The sequence below is a fragment of the Caretta caretta genome, chromosome 11 (genome assembly GCF_965140235.1).
Source record: "Caretta caretta isolate rCarCar2 chromosome 11, rCarCar1.hap1, whole genome shotgun sequence".
Classification (NCBI taxonomy): Eukaryota; Metazoa; Chordata; order Testudines; family Cheloniidae; genus Caretta; species Caretta caretta.
The window spans coordinates 60,880,839-60,901,590 of NC_134216.1; the positions used below are offsets into that span (position 1 = coordinate 60,880,839).

At 37.7% G+C, this 20,752-nt stretch overlaps 1 protein-coding gene across 3 annotated transcripts in view; it reads left to right on the forward strand.

The window, feature by feature from the left end:
• Window positions 1-20,752, forward strand: part of CARF (calcium responsive transcription factor) — a 49,454-nt gene that overhangs the window by 2,964 nt on the left and 25,738 nt on the right. For 2 of the 3 annotated variants that reach the window (XM_048868463.2, XM_048868465.2), the window contains exons 2-6: window positions 2,974-3,095; window positions 4,784-5,008; window positions 9,277-9,397; window positions 12,909-13,038; window positions 14,968-15,052. In XM_048868463.2, the coding sequence (XP_048724420.1) occupies window positions 2,985-3,095; window positions 4,784-5,008; window positions 9,277-9,397; window positions 12,909-13,038; window positions 14,968-15,052 (672 nt within the window). In that variant the 5' untranslated portion in view covers window positions 2,974-2,984. Of the gene's footprint in view, window positions 1-2,973; window positions 3,096-4,783; window positions 5,009-9,276; window positions 9,398-12,908; window positions 13,039-14,967; window positions 15,053-20,752 lie in introns of those variants that run through there. The other variant, XM_048868466.2, reaches the window with a different exon arrangement.

Consider the following 20,752-nt stretch of genomic DNA (forward strand, 5'->3'; position numbering starts at 1 on the left):
ACGAGAATAATTAGAAGTTCAGTTCTAAATCTTAGTGCTCCCATCTGCATTTAGGGACTACTCTTTCCCTGCCTTGAGTAGGAGGCCTCACAATAATAGATCTATGGAAAAGAGAAGCAAGGCTTGGTAAGAGAACTTAAAGTCACTTCAATCTGGAACTGCTACTCATTGGGAACCACTGCTTGTTATGTCCAGGTTACTGTTTCTATTAATTGATACCTAAAAATGTCATAAATTTCTAAAATGTTGGAAGAAAGAAAATACACAAAATAAATTATAAAATATTCTGGGTGAAAAAAATTAATAAACCCATCATAAAATTTTAGAAAATAGTGCTCTGACTAGAGTAAGAGCTTCTTATAAGTCCCTCTCTAGAGTTTGGTGTACTACGCAAAATAAGTTAGTTGGCAAGAACATATAGTACATTACTAAAAGAACCACTGCTATTGGTGACCATAGTCTCATCAGAGTAATAAAGGACTGAATGGGCATTGTCTCTGTCTACCGTAGGCTTTTTTTCTTCTTCACTAACAATTCTCATCAAAGCTACAGTGGTTCAGCTCCACTGTCAACTGGGAGAAGTAGCATACCACTGGATTCCAGGTGGTAGCTATTATTTTAAGTCTCCTGTTGTGTAACCCTTCTCAGAACAGGTATATATTTCTCTGTGTTTAACACCGTCAACACTTTGCCTGTGCTAGCACTTCCACTTGCCAGTGTTTGTGGTAAATTTTAAAATTTCTTCCTGTAGACATAGCCATTGGCTGTAAACTATCCTTTTACCCCTACAAGGTGGAGCTGAGGCCTATTGGCCGGGTAGTGCAAGTGTTTGTGCTGTACCTATCTGACACACCTGCAGAGAGCACTGCTTTCAATCCAGCGCTACAGAAACATTAAATTCGTTCATACACACACAGAAAGGCCTATAGAGGAACCAATATGAAAATAGAACTTCATCCTCAACATTTTATATAATTTATAGTATAAAATAAATGTTTCTATTAAATAATCCAGATATATTTTAAAGAATCCAGATATATTTGATAGCTTTATTTCAGATTTGTAAATGTTACATCAAAGGGAGAGGGAGTTATTTGGGTATAGAGGTTGACCCAGGCAAAATCTTCAACATATGTGTAACTGAACTGTCTGATTTGAAGAACATAATAGCAACTATTATTTTGTAATCTATTATTAAATATTTATTTACTCCTAAATGAGATATTAAAATTACATCTGTGGAAAGCCATTTTGCAGACAGTACACTTAATTTTTCTCAAAAGGCTAAATTCTATTGCTTAGACTAAAACATTATTTTACTATTTTTATTAGAGAGATTAATAATACATTTAATACTAATAAAATTCAATTTCCAATCAATTTTTTTCTGTTGCTCTTGACATCCTTAGTATCTGTGACTGAAACTTTCCATATTTGGTCTCAGCCCCAAAAGTGAAATTATTTTGAAAATTTAAGCTAACAGTGTTCAAATATTTTGGCAGTATGGGAGTGTTGAGGGGGAAAAAATGCTTTCCCTCTGCGATCTGGTTTAAACATGGCAGATATTCGAAATTAGGAACCTGTCATTTTGTATAGTAATTGAAAATTTTAAAAAATCCAAGTTTGATGAAAATAGGTTAAATAAATTTAAAGATATGTTTGAAGTTGGAATGTTGTTCAAATGCATTGGAAGAATTTATCTCTGAAGGGTGATTCACTTAGCTCCAAACGCCAGATAGGTCAGGCTTTCCTTTTCCATCCACCTTGTGTGGCTTAGCCAGACGAACTTGTGTGCTCCACAGGCTGAATGTTTCTGTTCAAATAATTTACCAGCTAACCTGATGGAACTTGGAAGCTCTGATGATGAAGGAAATAGAGGCTGAAAGGCAAAGCCAAATAGGTCCACGTTCAGCAATTTATCAGCTCCACTGATAAAACTGATGGAATGTGTAAAGCTTGTACAATATGCAAGCTATATAACTGTGGAATACTTTTTCTTATTAAAAGAATATTATTTGAGGAAAAAACCCTGGAAAAAATCAAGATACCAAAATTCAAATTTCTTCTACAAAGATGGCCCTGTTTTATGCCATGTATATTTCATGGTGTGTGGTGCACTTTAACATACGGAATGAATTAACTCACCGGGTGTTCTATTGGTCATTGCATAAGATAAAAAGTGCTCAATCCAGGCAAAATTTGGGTCCTGCAGAAAGTGGTAGGTATCACGTCTCTTTGTATGCTTGAATGTTGTGTTCTGGGAAACTGTGCTGCTGGAGGTGCCTTCTGTGGAATTAGAGGTACAACTGAAGTTCTAAGAGCCTCTGGCACTTTTTCTGTTCGTCCCACGGTCCTAGCCAAATTACAGTTTGGGTAACTTCATTCTTCCTGCCTAAAAATGCCCCTGGTAAATTAGCAGAATAGATGTTTGCCTTCATTCTGACACGGTTAAGTATTAGTTGTTGCATTTCACTCCAGAGTTAGCAGAATGTCAGAGATGGGTGAAGCAATTCTTGTGTATTCACTGTAAAAAATCCATTAGTGAAAATTTTATAGAGTGCTTTCGTGATCCCTCTGGATGAAAGACATTAATTATATAAATGTATATGGTCACTTTTTCTATAAAACTACATATATGCACAAACAATAGATCAAAATCTGCCAATCTTACTAAAGCAAAACTTTTTGCAGTAAGGGCCTGTCCATGATCCTGTAGAAATCAATTGACATTTTTCTTGGGTGAGAACTGAATAAAGATATGTCAGGTTTTGGCACCTTATGAAATAAGGGCTATGTCACAGTCCTATGGAAGTCAATGGGAGGTTTGCCATTGACCTCAAATGGGATGAGGCTTTGCCTGAATTCATAAGATCTACATTAAAAAATAATAAAAAATAAATGCAGTGACCTATAGGATAAAGTAAAAGTACATCCTGGATGGGAGGCTGAAATAAAGTACTGTGACTTTTCCAGGCTACCCTGTAATGGAAGAAAATGGAGTTGACCATGACGTCAGCATGGAAACATCTAATGACTTACTGGTAGTCAACTGTAATAGTACAGGAGAGTCAGAAACAGATGACCAAGTGTTTCAGGTGAGAGATTAGTTGAGACATCACTGTGTTTGAAGCTGGTTTCTTTCCATCCTCTGTGAAGAGTCTGCAACATAATAATAACCTGTTTACCCTGCACATCAATAAGCAATCTGTTTTTCTCTCATTATTTCACAATGGCTTTACACAACATATACTATTGCCTTTACATTGATTTCTAATACAGATTAATTTGGAATGAGTGAATGTCTGGCATGATTCTCATCAGTTTGCATTCTGATAGCAAAGCTAGAAAATCACATAAAAACACTTGTCTTTCAATGTGTGTATTTGTATTAACTTTTTTCATTTTAAAAATTATTGAAAGATTTTCCTTCACTGATGGAAATATCCATTGAAATGAGTGGGAAGCTGTAGGTATTCAGCACTTATGAAAATCAGGCTGTATATATTTGTGCACATTTTGATGTAGGAGTCTAATTTTAGGTACTGAGGTGTGAGAATTTTGGCTGTAGTTATCTATTTCTAATCAAAATGTCTTTAATCCAGACAACATGCTTCTACAATTTGAAATAATTCTTTTGGCAATGTGATCCTGTATCCTGGCATTCATTGCCATTACTCTAATTTATTTGTAGGCCCCAAGCCACAAATCTTTTGTTTACTGAAAGTACAACAATGGGTACTAGATGTTTCATGTATGTGGCCAGTTTCTGACCTGCATATAGAACTTAGAGACATTTTTCCAGTTATTAGAATTTGTCATTAACAAACTTTCTGTTGTACCAGTGATTAGGTCATAAAGGTTCAGAAAATAATGAATGTGTGATTACTGGAAGAAGTTAAGCAAATTCCACTCTTCTTTTTTAGGTTGTTCAGATGACATTAAACCACTCCATCATATGGGTTTCTTACAGGAGAGCTGTCTACTTTGGAGTTCTTATACATTTTTTCCCTTCAGTCTAGTATTGTTTCTGAGTGCACCCAGATTGCTAATAGTGCAGAAGCTTCCTAGCTTCAGCTGATAGCTGCTAAACGAAAATGGAATGCGTATAACTAGACCAAGTTTGACAGGTTTGGTGAGATCATAAATATAGATTTTAAGAGACATTTACATAGCCCATTGCTTCTTAGTCTTGCCATATGGAGCTTATGCATTGTATTGCTTTTTTCTACTGCCTCCATGCTTCATATTCTTATATAAAATTTGACAAAGATACTGTGTCAATTTCTATGTTGTGGTGCTATTCACAGCCAAAAATGAAAGTATTGATTTGAGACTCAAGTAGTATATTTACAGCTTTTTAAGAAATTTGAACTAAAAATGATTAGGGATTTTTAAAATTACTTTTGGAGATTATATTAGCTAATTCCGCGCCCCCACCACCCCCCACTTTCCTTTTATACCTTTGCCCTCCTACTTGGTTTTAAGTCTTCTGGGTGGATCTAGGGATGTTACTTTGAAATGTAACTATTTTTGGAAGCAAGTCTTGGGTACAAGGAGTTTTGCTTCACCGTAGCAGAGACAGAAAATAATATTTTCATCACGGAAGCAGGAGCAGAAAATAAAATCACTAGCCAATAGACACTTGAACACTTGGGGGGAAAGTTCCCTATGAGAATGAAACGTAGCAAGTAATCTATAAAATATATTTAAATTATTATTTAAAATAGAAATAACAAGTTGATACTAAGATTAAAGTATATTTCACTGTTTTTCCCTGTAAAAGCATCTAACCTGCATGGATTCCAGGGATCCATCATTTGAACAGAATGACTCTCCAGCAGTGTTGCCCATCACAGTGCATGTTTCAGACAATTCATCTGTGTCATCGAATACACCAGTCCAGCTATCCCAGGCTCAACCTCTTTCCACAGAAGAGTTCCATCTGGTAGACCAGAATGGCCAGCCTCTATATGAACTACAGTCACTAGGGGATTCCAGTACACAGATGGTGAGTACATATAAAACCACACATCTGCTGAGCTCACAAAAGAGAAACAATGTTCAGGACAATTGTCCTGAAGTGTTTTAGAGTTTCTGTATAAAAATGTTTCCAACTCTGGGAACAAGGTGATGCTTCTCTGAGTGGTTTATTTAGTTCTCAGTTGCCTCTGCTCAGGTCTCCAGATCCTGAGCTAAGCCATTACTGACTTTAATTCATAAAAATCTAATGTGCTTCTATCCTATTCTCAAACTATATAGAAGACCATCTCACAGTGGGAACAGTCCACAATGCTCCCATTCTTCTTTCTCCCCTTTACTGCTTACTCTTTCCTCTTCTTTCTTCTGCTATCATATGAGCCACTTTTGCTGAATGTTGGGAATTATGAACACACTCAGTAGATTATAAACTTTGTAATGATCCCTTACAAGTGACCTTTTGCATGAAGCATATTCCAGTTACATTATGTTCACATTCCAAGCATATTTTTGTTAGGGGGCTATTCCTTCACCCACTTACTTCCCTGGTCCTTCTCGCATGAACAGAGAGCAACAATATCCAAAGTCCAAAGGTGCAAACAATTCGATGTTTATTGGGGTGAACTTCCAGCAAGCATGATTCCAGTTTCCTTCCTTAGTGTCCCCCTTCCCAGCTCTTACACCACAGAGCCTTACACCTGTGTCCTTGTTCCCATTCCTGCCCTTAGCCAAACATGATTCCAGTTTCCCCACCCCCATTCCCTGTTCCCATTTCCCCCACCCACACACCCACCCACTCACTTCCTGATTGACTGCAGGCTATATAGTAAAACTTGAGTTCTGCTTTGCTATACCTTAACCAATCATTTTCCTGAAATTTAACTAACCAATCCTAACATATTGTAACATGATTATGTAACCAATTATATCCCACCACCTTAATTAGTTTACACCCAGCAAAATTAATTATACAGCGGACAGGAACAATCACAGAACCAGACAGAGATTATACAGACAAACAATAGCAAAGTGGGAACTATAATGACAAAACGATACAGAAGTGAGGATTTCACATCCGAGCTATTGATAAGTGAGTTCTTGTCAGACAGGATGCTATCAAACTAAGTTTCCTTTTACATTTTCTAGGCACTTCCCTTTCTCTGGAGGCGATAGGCACCATCAGGACAGGATTGTATTCCTAACAGCCCAATAGCACCGTATTTCAATGTGACTAGTTTGGAATGTGAGGATGTGACCGGCTGCTTCCCAGCTTATGGCTGCCTCTGCTGCTTAGCCAAAGGCCTTAGCTTAAGAACAGGGCCTCAGACTGTCACAGTAAGAGAAGGACCTTACACCGGCAGACAGTGATTTTGATTCTTTCTTTTATACCTCTATAACTAGCCGAGTGATAAAAATACACCTAAATTCTTAGAGTACAGGCCTGAATATATATATCCTAACAATTTTCATAAAGCATATGGAGTGCAACGTCACACCCTCCTCCCGAACTTACTGCGAGAGACTTGGACACTGTTCATGGCGGAGGCAGTAAATCTAAAATTCCTTTTTTTTTTTTTTTGGACAGGGCATTTGCTACCCGTTCTCTTTTCTTCTCCTCCTGAGCATCTTCCTGTGCTTCAATCTTTTTGTCTTTTAAATCCAGTGCTTGCTGGTGTGCAGCCCTTTGTTTGTCTGTTTCTGCCTTCATGGCAGCCTTTTTCCGGGAAAATTGCAAATCAATTTTCATTTGTCTTCCCTTGAGACGGTCACTCGATGACCTGGGATACTACAGAGAACAACCCTTCTGCCAGAGTAGGCACCCCTCCACTCCTGTCTTGCTGAGTTAGATGCTCCGGTCAGCTTCAGCACAGACCCAGAGGTTAGGCCACACCTCACAGCAGTTCACTGAAACTGAGATCCACTCAGCTCTTAGTTAACAGGGACTTTCCAGCACCCAGTGTTCAGCCTTCCTGGGCAATTTACAACCTGTGCAGTTCTAGCTTCTTCTGATCTTCACTCTTACTTATTTTGCTTACTTTTCTGTCCCTATTTCCCTTACCTGAAATAAGCAAACAGAAAATAACAAACCGGTAACCACTTTGTCTGTTCTCTAGCCAGCTTACTTAAAACTCACTTAAAATCACTACCAGTGTCTCAAAGCAATCAGCTGTGCACAGATCCTGCTCAACTACGCCACTGTGACGGGTTTGGTCACAGAGACCCCCTTGGGACTCTTACCTGATGTGCTGAAACTACCTCTGAGCCCATTTTCCACTGCCAGCTGGGACTCCAGAACCCTGCCTTGTTGAGCCAGACACGCTAGTCTGCTGCAACACAGACCCAGGTCTGGTCCACGCCCCCAAAGCTGCAGACTTTTTAGTCAAAAACTGCTCAGCAAGTCACCTATCTCCAGCACCCCGACACCCAGCTCCCAATGGGATCCAGACCCCAAATAAATCCGTTTTACTCTGTATAAAGCTTATACAGGGTGAACTCATAAATTGTCCGCCCTCTATAACACTGATAGAGAGATGCACAGCTGCTTGCTCCCCCAGGTATTAGTCACTAACTCTGGGTTCAGTAAGAAGCAAAAGTGATTTTATGAAATATAAAAAGTAGGATTTAAGTGGTTCCAAGTAATAACGGACAGAATGAAGTAAGTTACCAAGCAAACTAAAATAGAACACGCAGGTCTAAGCCTAATACGTTAAGGAACTGATTATAGATAAAATCTCACTCTCAGAGATGTTCCAATAAGCTTCTTTCACAGACTAGTCTCCTTTCTAGTCTGGGCCCAGTCTTTTTCCAGGTACAGTCCTTGTTCCAGCTCAGGTGGTAGCTAGGGGATTTCTCATGACTGCAGCCCCCTTTGTTCTGTTCCACCCCCTTATATACCTTTGGCACAAGGCAGGAATCTTTTATCTCTTTGGGTCCCCACCCCTCCTTCTAAATGGAAAAGCACCAGGTTTAAGATGGATTCCAGTAACAGGTGACATGGTCACATGTCCTGTGAGACCCCAAGCCTTCATTCTACCTGGCCTAACTCACAGGAAGGCTTGCAAGTAAACAGAGCCATCTACAGTCAATTGTCCTAGTTAATGGGAGCCATCAAGATTCTAAACCACCATTAACGGCCCACACTTTGCATAATAAAATAGGACTCCGAGTTATATTTCATATTTCTAGTTTCAGATACAAGAATAATAAATTCATGTAAATAGGATGAACACACTCAGTAGATTATAAGCTTTGTAATGATAAGCTTCCTTACAATGTAAGCTTCCTTACAAGAGACCTTTTGCATGAAGCATATTCCAGTTACATTATATTTCACACTTATTACCATATTTTCATAAAATCATATAGAGTGCAACGTCACATATGGCATCAGCGGTAAGTCAGCCAATGATATTCTTCCTCTTCCTTTCTCCCCTGATTAATTTGCGTATAACAACGCCTCACAGGTCTTACATTTTCTCTTTTTTTAAAGTTAAAAAAAAAACCATTGATCCAAAGTTTTTTGCTGGCATATACTGTAGATCTACAGAAAATTACAATTAAAAAGACACCTCACTCATCCAAATTGTGTGTGTGTGTTTTTTTAAAAAAGCCAGACACCAACCCAAAAAAAAGTTAGAAATAGAAGATGAATATTTATTAGGTAGGGCTTACCTTTTTCCACAGGCTAAAACTATTTATTACCTCAGAGACTATCTACCATAAAGAAAATAATTTGGTTTGCCAGGTTTCATGAAGAATGTCCTGAAACTTCTCTAATTCCAGCTCGTCCATAATACGTCATATCAGTATACAGCAGTTTTATAAGACTATAGATTTGAGGAAATTGATATTTTTTTAATTATTATACATGACTATAGCTTTAATTTACAGAAACAGCCATGATTTTCTGTTTCGGATAGTGAACACACTTTTTAAAAATCCTTTTCAATAGAGCTGGTAGCAGCGTTCAAAGTTTCAAACAAGGCTGTTTGGATGTCAGCACAAAATCACAATTGCTTCTCTCTACTTTTAGCTTAATAAATGTTAAGTTTTTAAAAGGTTTTGAGCAGTTCGAAATCATTGACCTATATTTTAGAATGTTAAAGTGGACTGTCTTCCATCATAAACCCTCAAATTTCTCATACAGTAAAATCAAATTACTCTGCAAATGTAAAACAATTTCAAAGGTAGTTATTATTCTGGTAGTAACCAAAACATGCTAATGACACTGAAAACCGGTTAACCAGATCACGCTATATAATAAGTATTACAAAGTATTTTTAATTCTTATTTTAATAGATGATTGTTGCCAGCCAGTCAGAACATGGACCGGTGCTACATGTAATTCCTTCGACCCAGCCAGGAATGGCACAAGTGATTATTCCTCAAGGACAACTTCTGGATGTCACCAGCACGCAGGGTGAGTTTTACCTGTGGGACTTGAGGATTATCTGTTCTTGTGGCCAAAAACATATCAAATGATCCATCTTTATGAATTCTTTATTTCCCCTTTCCTTCAATTAATATTGTAGATATAATTATAAATATTTGCATTTACAGCACTTTTCATCTGAAGATCACCATGCACTTTACAAACATTTAAGTTGGGACAAGATCCTTGTGAAATAAGTATTACATCATATGCCCATTTGAGATGAAGTATGGGTAAATTCTGCCCTGATTTACATCCCATGCCATCTCATTAATTTCAGTGGGGATTCACAGAATATTTACCAAGAGAGAATAAGTGATTGCTCGGGTTTCTCAGTCAGTCAGTGGTAGAGCCAAAATAGATTCCATGTCTCTTTCACTTTCCTCAGGTACATTGTATGTCACCAAGTTTCCGTATTCCTGGCTATCTATGCAGTTAGGGGCTTCTGCTCCTTCTCTGAAGGAACAAGTATCTGTGGTCCACATATAAGGTCCGCTTCAAGGTCCTTAGTAAATGGAAAGTCTCCTTTAACTTCAGAGGGCTTTGGGTCAGTCCCATAATTCTAAAAAAATCTGTGAAAAATCAGTGAGGAACCCCAGACTTGGTAACAATAAAATACCTGGAGGCACCCTCAGCATCATTCCCACAAGAATAAGCAGATGAAGTTGCCAATAGTGAAATAGCTTTAGGGCACAATGACTTTTTTTTTAGTCAAGGTTTTGGAATATTATTTCCTGTGCGTTTTTTCTTCTCTTGGCAGTACTATTTGAAGGAGTTGACGGCTGCCAATGAGTCTGTCTCGATAGCCCTGGATATGAAATTATCTGCATTTTACTAGTTTTATGTAATTTTATAATTAATAATATGGGGCTTTTCATCAGTAGATCTCAAAGCATTTCACAGAAACCATGGCAAGGAGGGAGGTCAGTGCTATTATCCCCATTTCGCAGAGGAGGAATGCAGAGCACTGAGAGGCCAAATGACTTGCCCAGTGTCTCACAGAGAATCTGTGGTGGAGCAGGAAATTGAATGCACATCTCCAAGTTCCACGCTGATACCCGAACCACTGTTTCAGCCTTCCTCTGTGCATGCAAATACTCGGAGAGCCTCCCATCCTAACTTTAACACTGTACATCAACAAATTTATATGAATTTTTTGTTGAATAGGTAGCAGTCTATGAGAACAGTACATTTCAATTACAGTACATAGAATTGATTTTGACTTTTTTTAAAATAGCTGTACATTTGAAAAGTGACTTTCACTGGAGTCTCAACTTTCAAGAAACTTTCCTATGGCAGATCTTTTTAAAAAAATTTTCACTAGTCTACCCCTCAACCATTATTTTAAAAACAAAGAAACCTTCAGAAGCTGGATTCCTTCCTGCTGTTAATAAAATCCTGAGTATCTTGGGGCTTGGTGGTGTGTTCTTTATTTTGTTTGTTTTTTTGCAACATAGTCTGCTAGGACAGAGAAAAGCAGTACATAATTACATTTTGGGAGTTTTCAAAAATGCAGTATTTTCTTTTAATTTTAAAAGGATTTTATGATGTTTCCAAATTGAGACTTTTGGGATGTTACACTTAAAAATGTGTAACATCTACTTTAATTCTTTCTAATGGGAAAAAAGTATTAATGTTTGTGCTGAGTCAGACAAATCTGACTGCTTGGTCTGTAAGCAGGTACTGCCAGTTTGAAGTTGTTCCATTGTTTAAATTTATAAAAGTAAGGTAACACATTTCAAAGCAGTAAATGATGCCAAAAGTGATGTTTATACATTATGGGCCTGATCCAAAGACCAGTGAAGACAATGGAAATTTAAAAAAAAATCTACTCTGAAGCCATATACGCTGAGTACTTAGGGTACTCTGAAGAAAAAATAGTGTTTTGCCATTGATTTCATGGAGCCAGGAGGATTTCACCCTTGATATATCAAGAATACATTTTAAGCACACACTAAGGTGCAACGAAACACACCATTGCATGTACAAATAAGCTTGCTGTTTTCTTAAGAACAATTTAGGCACCTAATGGAATTTCAAAAATTTGATTGTTTGCTTGTAAGTTTAGCTGAACACAAGGCTTTGTCTGTTTGTCCCAAAATTCAGAGACAAGTTCTGCTGCTCAGAATTTCATTAAGAGATACTCATTAACAAACATTCACAGGCCTTTCTATGTGAATGATTTCTGTACCACATAACTTCTACTAACAGTTTTTCTTCATTCTCAGACAAACACTGATTTAATTACATTCACGTTTTTTCTTCGCATTTTCCTTTAACTGCAGACAAGTTGTAAGTGTCTCAATCTAGGAATATTTGCTGTGTGTGCAAACGGCTGTTAGTAGATCAAATGTAGATGAAACGTTTATCCTATTTACTGAATAACCATTACATTTTTCAGTAAAGAAAGATGGACTTGGATTATACTTCAAGAATTTGATTCTCACTATTGATACTGAGTCTCTCTGTGGTCTTGGACTATTACCTTTTCTGTTTCAATTTCCCTAGCTGTATAACATGGGTAGTAATAAAAACTTACTTCACTAGGAATGTAAGGATTAATTTGTGGTAATATGTTATTTTGAAGATTAAAAGAGCTATATAGGTCATAAGTATGATCTTGGGCATGGTTTGGGGGGCCGAGGGGCTTGGTCCCCATCAAACTGCAAGCCTCAGACAGGTGCAAAATTTGCCCCTCCCCCATGTGCAGCCTCGTTGGCCTGACTGGAGCTGCCCCCCAAAATATAGAAGTCAAACTAGGCCTATGGGTATGATCAGTTTCACATGCAAATACATCAGTTAGGATTAGAGAGGCAAGGTGCGTGAGGTAATGTCTTTTATTGGACCAACTTCTTTCGGTGAAAGAGACACCAACAGAAGTTGGTCCAATGAAAGATATTACCTCACGCATCTTGTCTTTCTAATATCTTGGGACTCACACAGCTACAACTGCAATGCATACATCAATTAGGGTTAGTCATTTACTGTATGTTGAAGATGTTCTTGCATGATTAGATGGAATAATCTGAGGCATGGGCCTACCCATTTGTTTGCTTCTGATTAGGTGCGAAACAGATTTTAGTGTCTTAAACCTCCCTTGTTGAAAACATTAAAGCAAATAGATGTGTAATTTGCAGCCGACAGGGTTAGACTTGCAACTATGATATAGATTTTTGAAAATGTAGGACAGATTAATTTACAAGTTATTGTAATTATTATTTGAATCCCGTAGGGATTTATCTGCTATAGTGGAGTTACAAAGACGAAACAGTATAACATCAATGATATATTTGCATGCATATTCCTACATTTTATAAATCATCACTATTCGATCATAATTATTTAATTTTTCTATAATCTGCCATCCACTGCATTCCTTTATTTCATGTGCAAAAATGCTTACTTTTCCAACAGATCACAATAAATCATAACTTGTCATTTCCCCATTCTTTGTGCAGTTATTAAACAGGAGGGTGGTGTGGTTTTTTTCCCCCCAAAGGTGTTTCAGAAGAGAAACGCAGTGACGGGAACTTGCAGACAGTAGCAGTGGCTGCTATCGCAGACAGTACAAGTAGTTACATACTTCATCCCCAAGCATCTCTCACAGTGTCCAAAAAGACAACAAGCAGGTAGGTGAGAAGGTAAAGAGCCGTCAAATATCACTTAGCACCACAGACACATACAATTAGTCATATCATCAATTTCAGTTCATTTTTGTAATTGTTATTACAAAATTGTTATGGAAGTCTCCACAAGTGATTACAGTCTGTAAATACTATTGAACGACATATTGTAGGCTGCAGTATATTATGCAGGGAACAGCTGTAGATGTGCCACAGCCAGGGGAAGAGGGGTAAAATATCTAAATTCCAGAGAGTGTGGGATGTATTCTGATTTCATCTTGGTGTACATTTAGAATAATTCCATTTAAATAATTGAAGTTACTCCAGATTAATACTGGTGTAAATGAGATCTGAAAGTGACTCAGTGAGCATAGGGAAATTGTGAAGCTGAGTAGAGTTTCTTGTATTTGCACTGTAGGAGGAGGGCTGTTTATTAGGAATTATAGGCCAAAGAGAAGAGCTGAATCTTAAAATGGAATTTGAAAGACTTCAGAGTCAGTTAGGCACAGAGAGGCTGTTGGTGTCCATGCCTATTCAGTTGATTGCCTATTTGATAATTTGATTGCCAATTTCAGTTGATTGCCTATTCAGTTGATAGCCAATTGCCTATTTCAGTTGATGTTCAGGGGGAAAACTGGTTGGGCTTCTTCTGAGAACTCTGTGTAGAAATCTTTGCTAACAGAGTTTTCCTATAGGTGACCTTTGAAAAGTATATTAATGCAGCACAATTTTTCTTAAAATTAGAAATAGGCTACTTTCTCACTTATTTTGTTTTATATCCTTTTGGTTCCAATATGGCAGTACACTATGTCTCTTGTGCTTTCAGTTGAGAATAAATTAGGATTCCTTTTCATATAATTAATTTTGACTGTAAAAAGAGAAAATCTCCACAAATCTAATTTTGACTTTTTCTTTCGTGTGTGCCCTCTTTGGTGAGCCTGCCTTCTTGCGTTAGGATTTGGTGGAAAAGAAAACGTTAGGTCATTATTATGCCCTTGGCACTGCAGCATAATGTTGTTTTGCAAACTGACTGTATTGAAGATGTCTCTAAAATGGTGTAAAAATGTTTTGTGAATAGATGTTTGAATGTAAGTTTTTTGGAGATGTTGTGAAGGAAAATAAATGTCCTGAAAGCCAAACATATATGTAGCTGGATTTTAGGGCTCTTTGTGTTGGCAGTAGGTGATTTACTGGGGTCTTGGAATTCTTGGAATGGTAGACAGATCCTGATGGATTTAGGGAGTTAGATACAAAATGTGACCCTTTGGGTGGGGATCCCATGATGCTCACATGAAGCACTTTTTGGTAGCTGTTTTCAATAATTTAAGAATTGTTATATTTGAAAACAAGTAACATTTAACATGTATTTCATGTCAGTGTCAGCTCCAGAATTCTACCATTGACTTCCTTGTATACTGGAATCTTTAACAAACTCCACCAGTCTGTTTTAAGAGTGTTCTAGCTGTGATTTTTATCAGGAAGCTATATGGCTTATATTTTAAGTATGTGCTTAAGAGCTTTGGGAGCGAACAAGGTGGGTTATGTAATATCTTGTATTGAACCAGTTTCTGTTGCTGAAAGAGACAAGCTTTGGAGCTATACAGAACTCTTCCTCTCGTCTCTTCTTAAGTGCTTTGCTGAATTAGGTGACCCAACGAAATAGGAGAATACAGAAGCCAGAGAGTGCCGTTTTAAAATATGGCATTGTGTGAAGTTTTACAGTAATTGTGTGTCATGTTGAGAATGAATTTTTTCATAAGTTTCTCAAGATAATTGTCAGTTACAGATGTTGCCATATTTACAGTTTGGCAATAAAAGTTATCTGCAGTCATAATACAAGGATATTGACAAAGGGAATCCTATATTGCCTTTTACTTTGGATTTGATGTCACTCTCTTGATCATCTGTCTATATGTTTGTTGCATTATTTTTCAGGATAGTGGAAGATCTTTTTCCTGTCCCTCTCCAGCCACTGCCCCCAAACACTCCTACGTGGGCCCGTCGTCTCAGGAACTGCGAGGTGGGCTGCAAACAATCCTAATTATACTCAGTTCATCTAGATTAAGAAACTCACAGAATAAAAATTTTAGTTATGTAGATTATTTGCATTTAAATTTCACAGTGCGATTAAAAAAAAAAAGTCTACCACTTTTAAAAAGTGGAAGTGCTTTATAGCCATTCTTGGGTGTTGTGCAAACCTCAGTGGTTTGTACTAAGACAATGCTTCATTTGATTGCATTTAACAATCCATTGATTGGGGAATTTCTCTTTTGGGGCCCAAGCCTGCAACTGTGCCGGTAACTTTACTTTCATGAGTAGTCTTATAGGAGTTCAATTCAGTGGGATTACTATTGAGAGTAAAGGTCCATGCATAGTTGCAGGATCAGACTCTTAGTCTATGAGAGTAAAGGTACCATAATGTCAACATTCCAGAAGGGCATTTATATTTTAATAAAATCACACAACTTCTGTCCTAGATACCACAATATGTACTTGTTTCTCTCATTCATCAAAGGACTTTTCTTATATTATCAATTATTTTTCTTCCTTGAAGTGAATATTTTTCCTTTAGCTTTCCCATATACAGCTAATTTTGTTATAGGAAAATTCTTTAGCTTCATAAACCAGACTGGTCCCCTTCCTACCCTTAGTTATTTAAAAAAAATCCATAAAATGATTTTATTTCCATTTATGTAGTGCAAGCATTGCACCATGATAAATGCCAGAGAATTTACATAGTTGGTGTAAATTAAACTTTCCACTTAGCATGCCATTTGACCTAAACCAGGAATCTGCAAATCTGAGAACTGCATTTTCTTAAGTTGTCAAATGTCTGATTGCAGAAATGTCACCTTGTGGCTAAATGTGATGCTGCTGACACGTGTAGTCATCAGTTGATTTTAAATTCCTAAGCAATTTAAAATTCCTCTCTATGCACACCTGCAAATCTGTAAACTAATTAAAAAACACAGATGAGACCTTATTTATCACATGCAAGTGTTAATATAGTATTAAGCATATTGATATTCACACCCAAAAATCAGGAAATCGGTAACATTAACTTTACCATACTGAACATTAATTTTTATTATTAATTTGATTGTTAAAAATATATGCAGTATGTACAACATGGGTGAGTTAATCTTGGTATGAGATCCTTAACTTTGAAATATCCTAACATTTGGGGATAGGACTATTGGTCATACTTCATATTAAGGTTTCATTTATACATAGTTTATAACAGGTTAATAAATAAGTAATTATTTTAAATAAATGCTTAATCAGTTGTTAGAGTCCAACAGGTCAATACGTTGCAGATAATCATCTCTAATCCCTTCTATTGTGATTATAGACATCTATAACACATGCTGCTCATAACTGTAACATTTGCATAACATCTGTTAATCATTTACTAAAGTATTTTATTTTATATAAAACTTTATTTGAAGATCAATGGGGGTTAGGTCCTTCACTCCCTTCGTCCCCTTTAAAATTTCCACCTACTGTGTTTAAATTCATAACCTTAAGATCAGTATTCATATAGCATTTAATGTCCTAATATTGTAAGAAAAAGAAAAAAATACTGCTTCTGTTTAAAGTGGCAGTTCTACTCTTAATAGTGAGAATGTAAGATCTGCACTCTGCTGCTCCACAGAACTATTCAGAGACACTTTGTTCCCTTTAGTAACAAAAAAAAGTTTTATTGTTTTGCTGCTTTTTATTCTTGTTAGCACTGCAGAGCCAACACAGCTAAGCAGGAATGAGCTGAATTCCATTCCTTCTTATGTATCATCAGCAGAATTGTTTTACTAAGTTCCAGTCAGTTATACTATGCAAGCCCATTGAAGGCAAATGGGTTGTATAGTTGTCATTGAGGGCATAATCTGGAGGCAGTGGGGTTTTCAGATGTAACTTAGCCGAGCTTGTCCTGGGGAACCTTTTATTGCTGGTGATATGTTAGAAGGAAAGAACTCAAGCGAAGTTTGCCGGACTAGCAGTTAGAGAAACCCCTTCTTTACTTCTCAGCTGAGCTGAGCACACTTGAGACAATAAACATACTACCCCAGAATTCCACTTTTTCAGTCACTTTTCAGGACAAACTGAATGTTAACAGTATTAGTGCCTGCATGGGTGCCCTTGGAGAAAAGAGCACATGGGGGCTTTACCTGTTATGCTTGTGCTGGAGCTGGCTGCAGTACATAATTGTTGTTCCCTTGAGCACTAGGCTCAGGACTGCTGTCTATCTGGCAACAAGCACAGAGCAGCAAAAGCTGCACCTTTCCAAAGTCAGCATTAAGGGCTGTTGCTGACCATGCTCCTCCTGTGCCTAGCTGAGCCATTCTCCCTACATCTGTTCTGTTCCGTCAACTTATCACACATCACTTATGCAAAACTACAAGCTTTGTCTATGTATTTAAATGGCCCGGGTAAGCTGTGGAGTTTACTTCATTGATGTGAACTGGAGCAGACATTTTGATGTATCTTATTTTTTTTAAGTGAAGGATTATAATTTACAGTAAAGGATTTTTGATCACACTCTGAAGATTTTTGATGGGCTGAATTAACGAAGTGCCTTTTCAGCTGTGTGGCAGGTTGTTGAACACCTCACAGCATTCCTAGAAGCCAGATTTATTGGACAGTTGTGCAAACTTTTGTTAACTCACTTGGGGACCATGACTGGAGCTGTTAGGTTCACACTTCCTGTGGTTCCATTATTTCCTCTCGGAAAGATCCCAGGGATTGATATAAGACAACTGATAATACATCTGAAGGCCCCTTTTTGAGGAAAATACTCTGTTCTGTGTGTAAGTAAAGCGGTGATGGGAGATTGACTTTATTAGGTCTACAGGGTCACCAACTTACAACATACAACTATAGGCCTGTCTTACCTCACTAGGATGCCGTGGTTCCCTAATTGTCCTTGTACCTGGCAAACGTAAGGCCTTGAATGAGAGTAAGATGGGGTGCTGGTTATGGAAGCCTCTGGAAGGACTGGTGGTGATGTATTTGCTCCCATTATTGAAGGCATGTTCCTGCCTATTGTAAAGGAGGTGTGTAATCTGATGCTCTTCTGGATAACTTCATTGCACCTGGCTTCCCAGGTAGCATAGTTGGCTAGGCAATTGCAAACTTTTACTGTAAAGTTACTGTATTTATCACTAGACATCCTTCCACTAACTAGCCCCATAGCTTTTTAACCGTCAGATTGGATTGCTGCCATGTGCTGTAGGTGAGGCTACTCTTGAAGGTGCAGAAGCTTCAGCTGTTGCAGAATACAGCTATTCACTTACATAGCAGACCTGGCTGCAGGGAGTATATGTTGCAGCAATTCTCTGCAGTCATGGTGGACTTCCGGTTCACTTCTACATGCAATTTCAAGATGTTTAGTTTGATCAGCAGAACATTATATGGTCTGGGTCCAGGCTACCTGAGACTTCCTCTTTCTGTGTATAACATTGTGATGGTTTGAGCTCAACCTTGGGTGTCTGAGCTGAGAAATCCCTAAGATTTGAATGTGGAGGAGGGCTGGAGGTAAGGAATCTCAATGGAGGTCCTCTTTCTCTAGAAGTTGTTTTCCTCACTGGTCTCTCAGAGCCCAAATCTGTTGACCAGCTTGGTGCAGGGGATTGGGTTTGTTTGTTTTTTCAGGCATTTGCCTGATGATAGTGGTTGTGGGGCATGTGTTTAATTGTATCAGCTTGTTCTGTATTTTATATTCTAGTGTAAACTAGAATGTTGACTGACTGAAACGTACAAGACTAAATACAAGGTAATATTACCAGTTTCAGAGCTAAGCAAAATAAACATACAAATGAAAGGCATTCCTTGCCACCATCAGGCATATCAGCTCAGAGCAAGTTTTCATGACCTTCTGGTAAAAATGCATTAGCACCTTTACTGTTGTGATGGACGCATACCATTGTGGGAACATAAGTACAAAATTAACTTGTGTTGATACGCCTAATCTACATTATAAGATTAAGAATAAATATAAGAAGGGATGTATAGCAGATATCAGCCATCTTTTTAATATTTAAATTCTGTGTGAAACTTTTTCTTAACGTAGCCTGATCAAATAATAAATAAAGGCTAAAATAACACTTTAAAAGAATGGAACCTTCCCCCCCAAGACATAAAGCAATTAAATGGGGGACAAAGAGGAAATTACAGCAAGTACAGGCCTGCCACTTGTTAAATGATGATGATCTCAAAATCACAATCCATTGTGTAATTCTTCATCATTTTTTCTGGATCAGGTGGTTAGTGGAAGAAAGAATCCAAAATATAAATGTGTTTTTTAATATGTAACCATTGTTTTCATTTCAGAGAATAGAGAGAATGTATTTTCTCTGATGTATTTTATTCAAGAATGTTTTCTCCAGAGAGAACTGAATGTTGTCTCTTTGGTTTAATGTTCTCAAACCTGTGCTCTGAGTTAACAACCTGTGCAGAGCAGCTTTTATTTATTTATTTATTTATTTTTGAATTTCTGGCAGATGCCAAAATCCCGTCTGTCCTTGCAGCTAGAAATAGCAATGAGCATTTTGCCTCTGCATCCTCTAACTTGTGCCTGGAGCTCCTCCAATAGCTAAAGACCCAGTACGTTTTCTGTGCACACCAGCGTAGAGTAACTCCCTTAAAGTTAATGTTAGTGTTGGAGAGAGAGAATTTTACCTAGTGTTTCTGTCTGGGTCTTCAACCTCCTCAAGAACTCTCAGAACATGTATTTTTAAAAACCTGGCTTTCCAAGGCTTTTGCTTTTATGCTCTTGAGAGTCAGTGATTTATCCATCTTCAGATCCAACTCAGTTGCTTTGCTTCCCTGCTTCTCTGCTGTCATTGTTGATTCAGTCCATCCTATTCTTCACTCTATCAACTCTGCATATTTTTAAATTTTGTGTTTTTAATTCTAAAGATAATCAAAATTTGTAATAAAGACTGTTGTTCTCACTCTGCAAGCATGTGCACTCACACCGAATCTTAGCGATATATAAGTTGGGCCAAATTCAGTTATATTGTAAGTATGTGCAACTCCACTGAAGACCATGAAGTTGCATCTTCTGTTGCCGGGGTTGAATTTGGCTCAAAAATATGGAACCATTGGCTTGCAAAGGAGCCAAGTTGTTATTGTTTGAGAGGCCGGAAAAACATCAGGGGAATGAAGACATCAAGTGAAACACTACTGTGTTTTGGTTTTTCTTAAGGTCTCTTGCTGCTGCTTATTATTCTGTCTCTGTCTCCCTTATCAGTCACAAAATGTACTTCCATCAGTGGGTTTACTATGTACATTGGGCCCTTTTCAGCTTTCATTTTCAAAATCTATGATATCATCTACTTTTCTAAAAGTCTGGTTACATCTTTCCACTCTGAATCATTTCTTTTATAAGGGTTTTAACATGCTCACTTTCTGTGTGTGGCATCTAGTAAAGTATCTGCTACTATAGTTTTTCTAGCACATACATTTTCCAGCTTTGCAGCCCAAAGAGGCTGTATTTATTTTCAAGTTGCTCCAGAATGGTTTGCAGAGAACCTGTAGCATCTTGGAGGGAGGGATGGGGCGGGTGGCAGCTATGTGCTGTATGGCATTTGTTTTTCTGTTCTGTAGTTTTCTCATCTGTTTCCTTGTTGGTGGATTGGGGTATAGATGAAGCCCATTGATGGTCACTTGCAGAGTCTGGATGCTATGTGAGGTGCTGAGGTGTGAATTTGCCTGTTTTAAG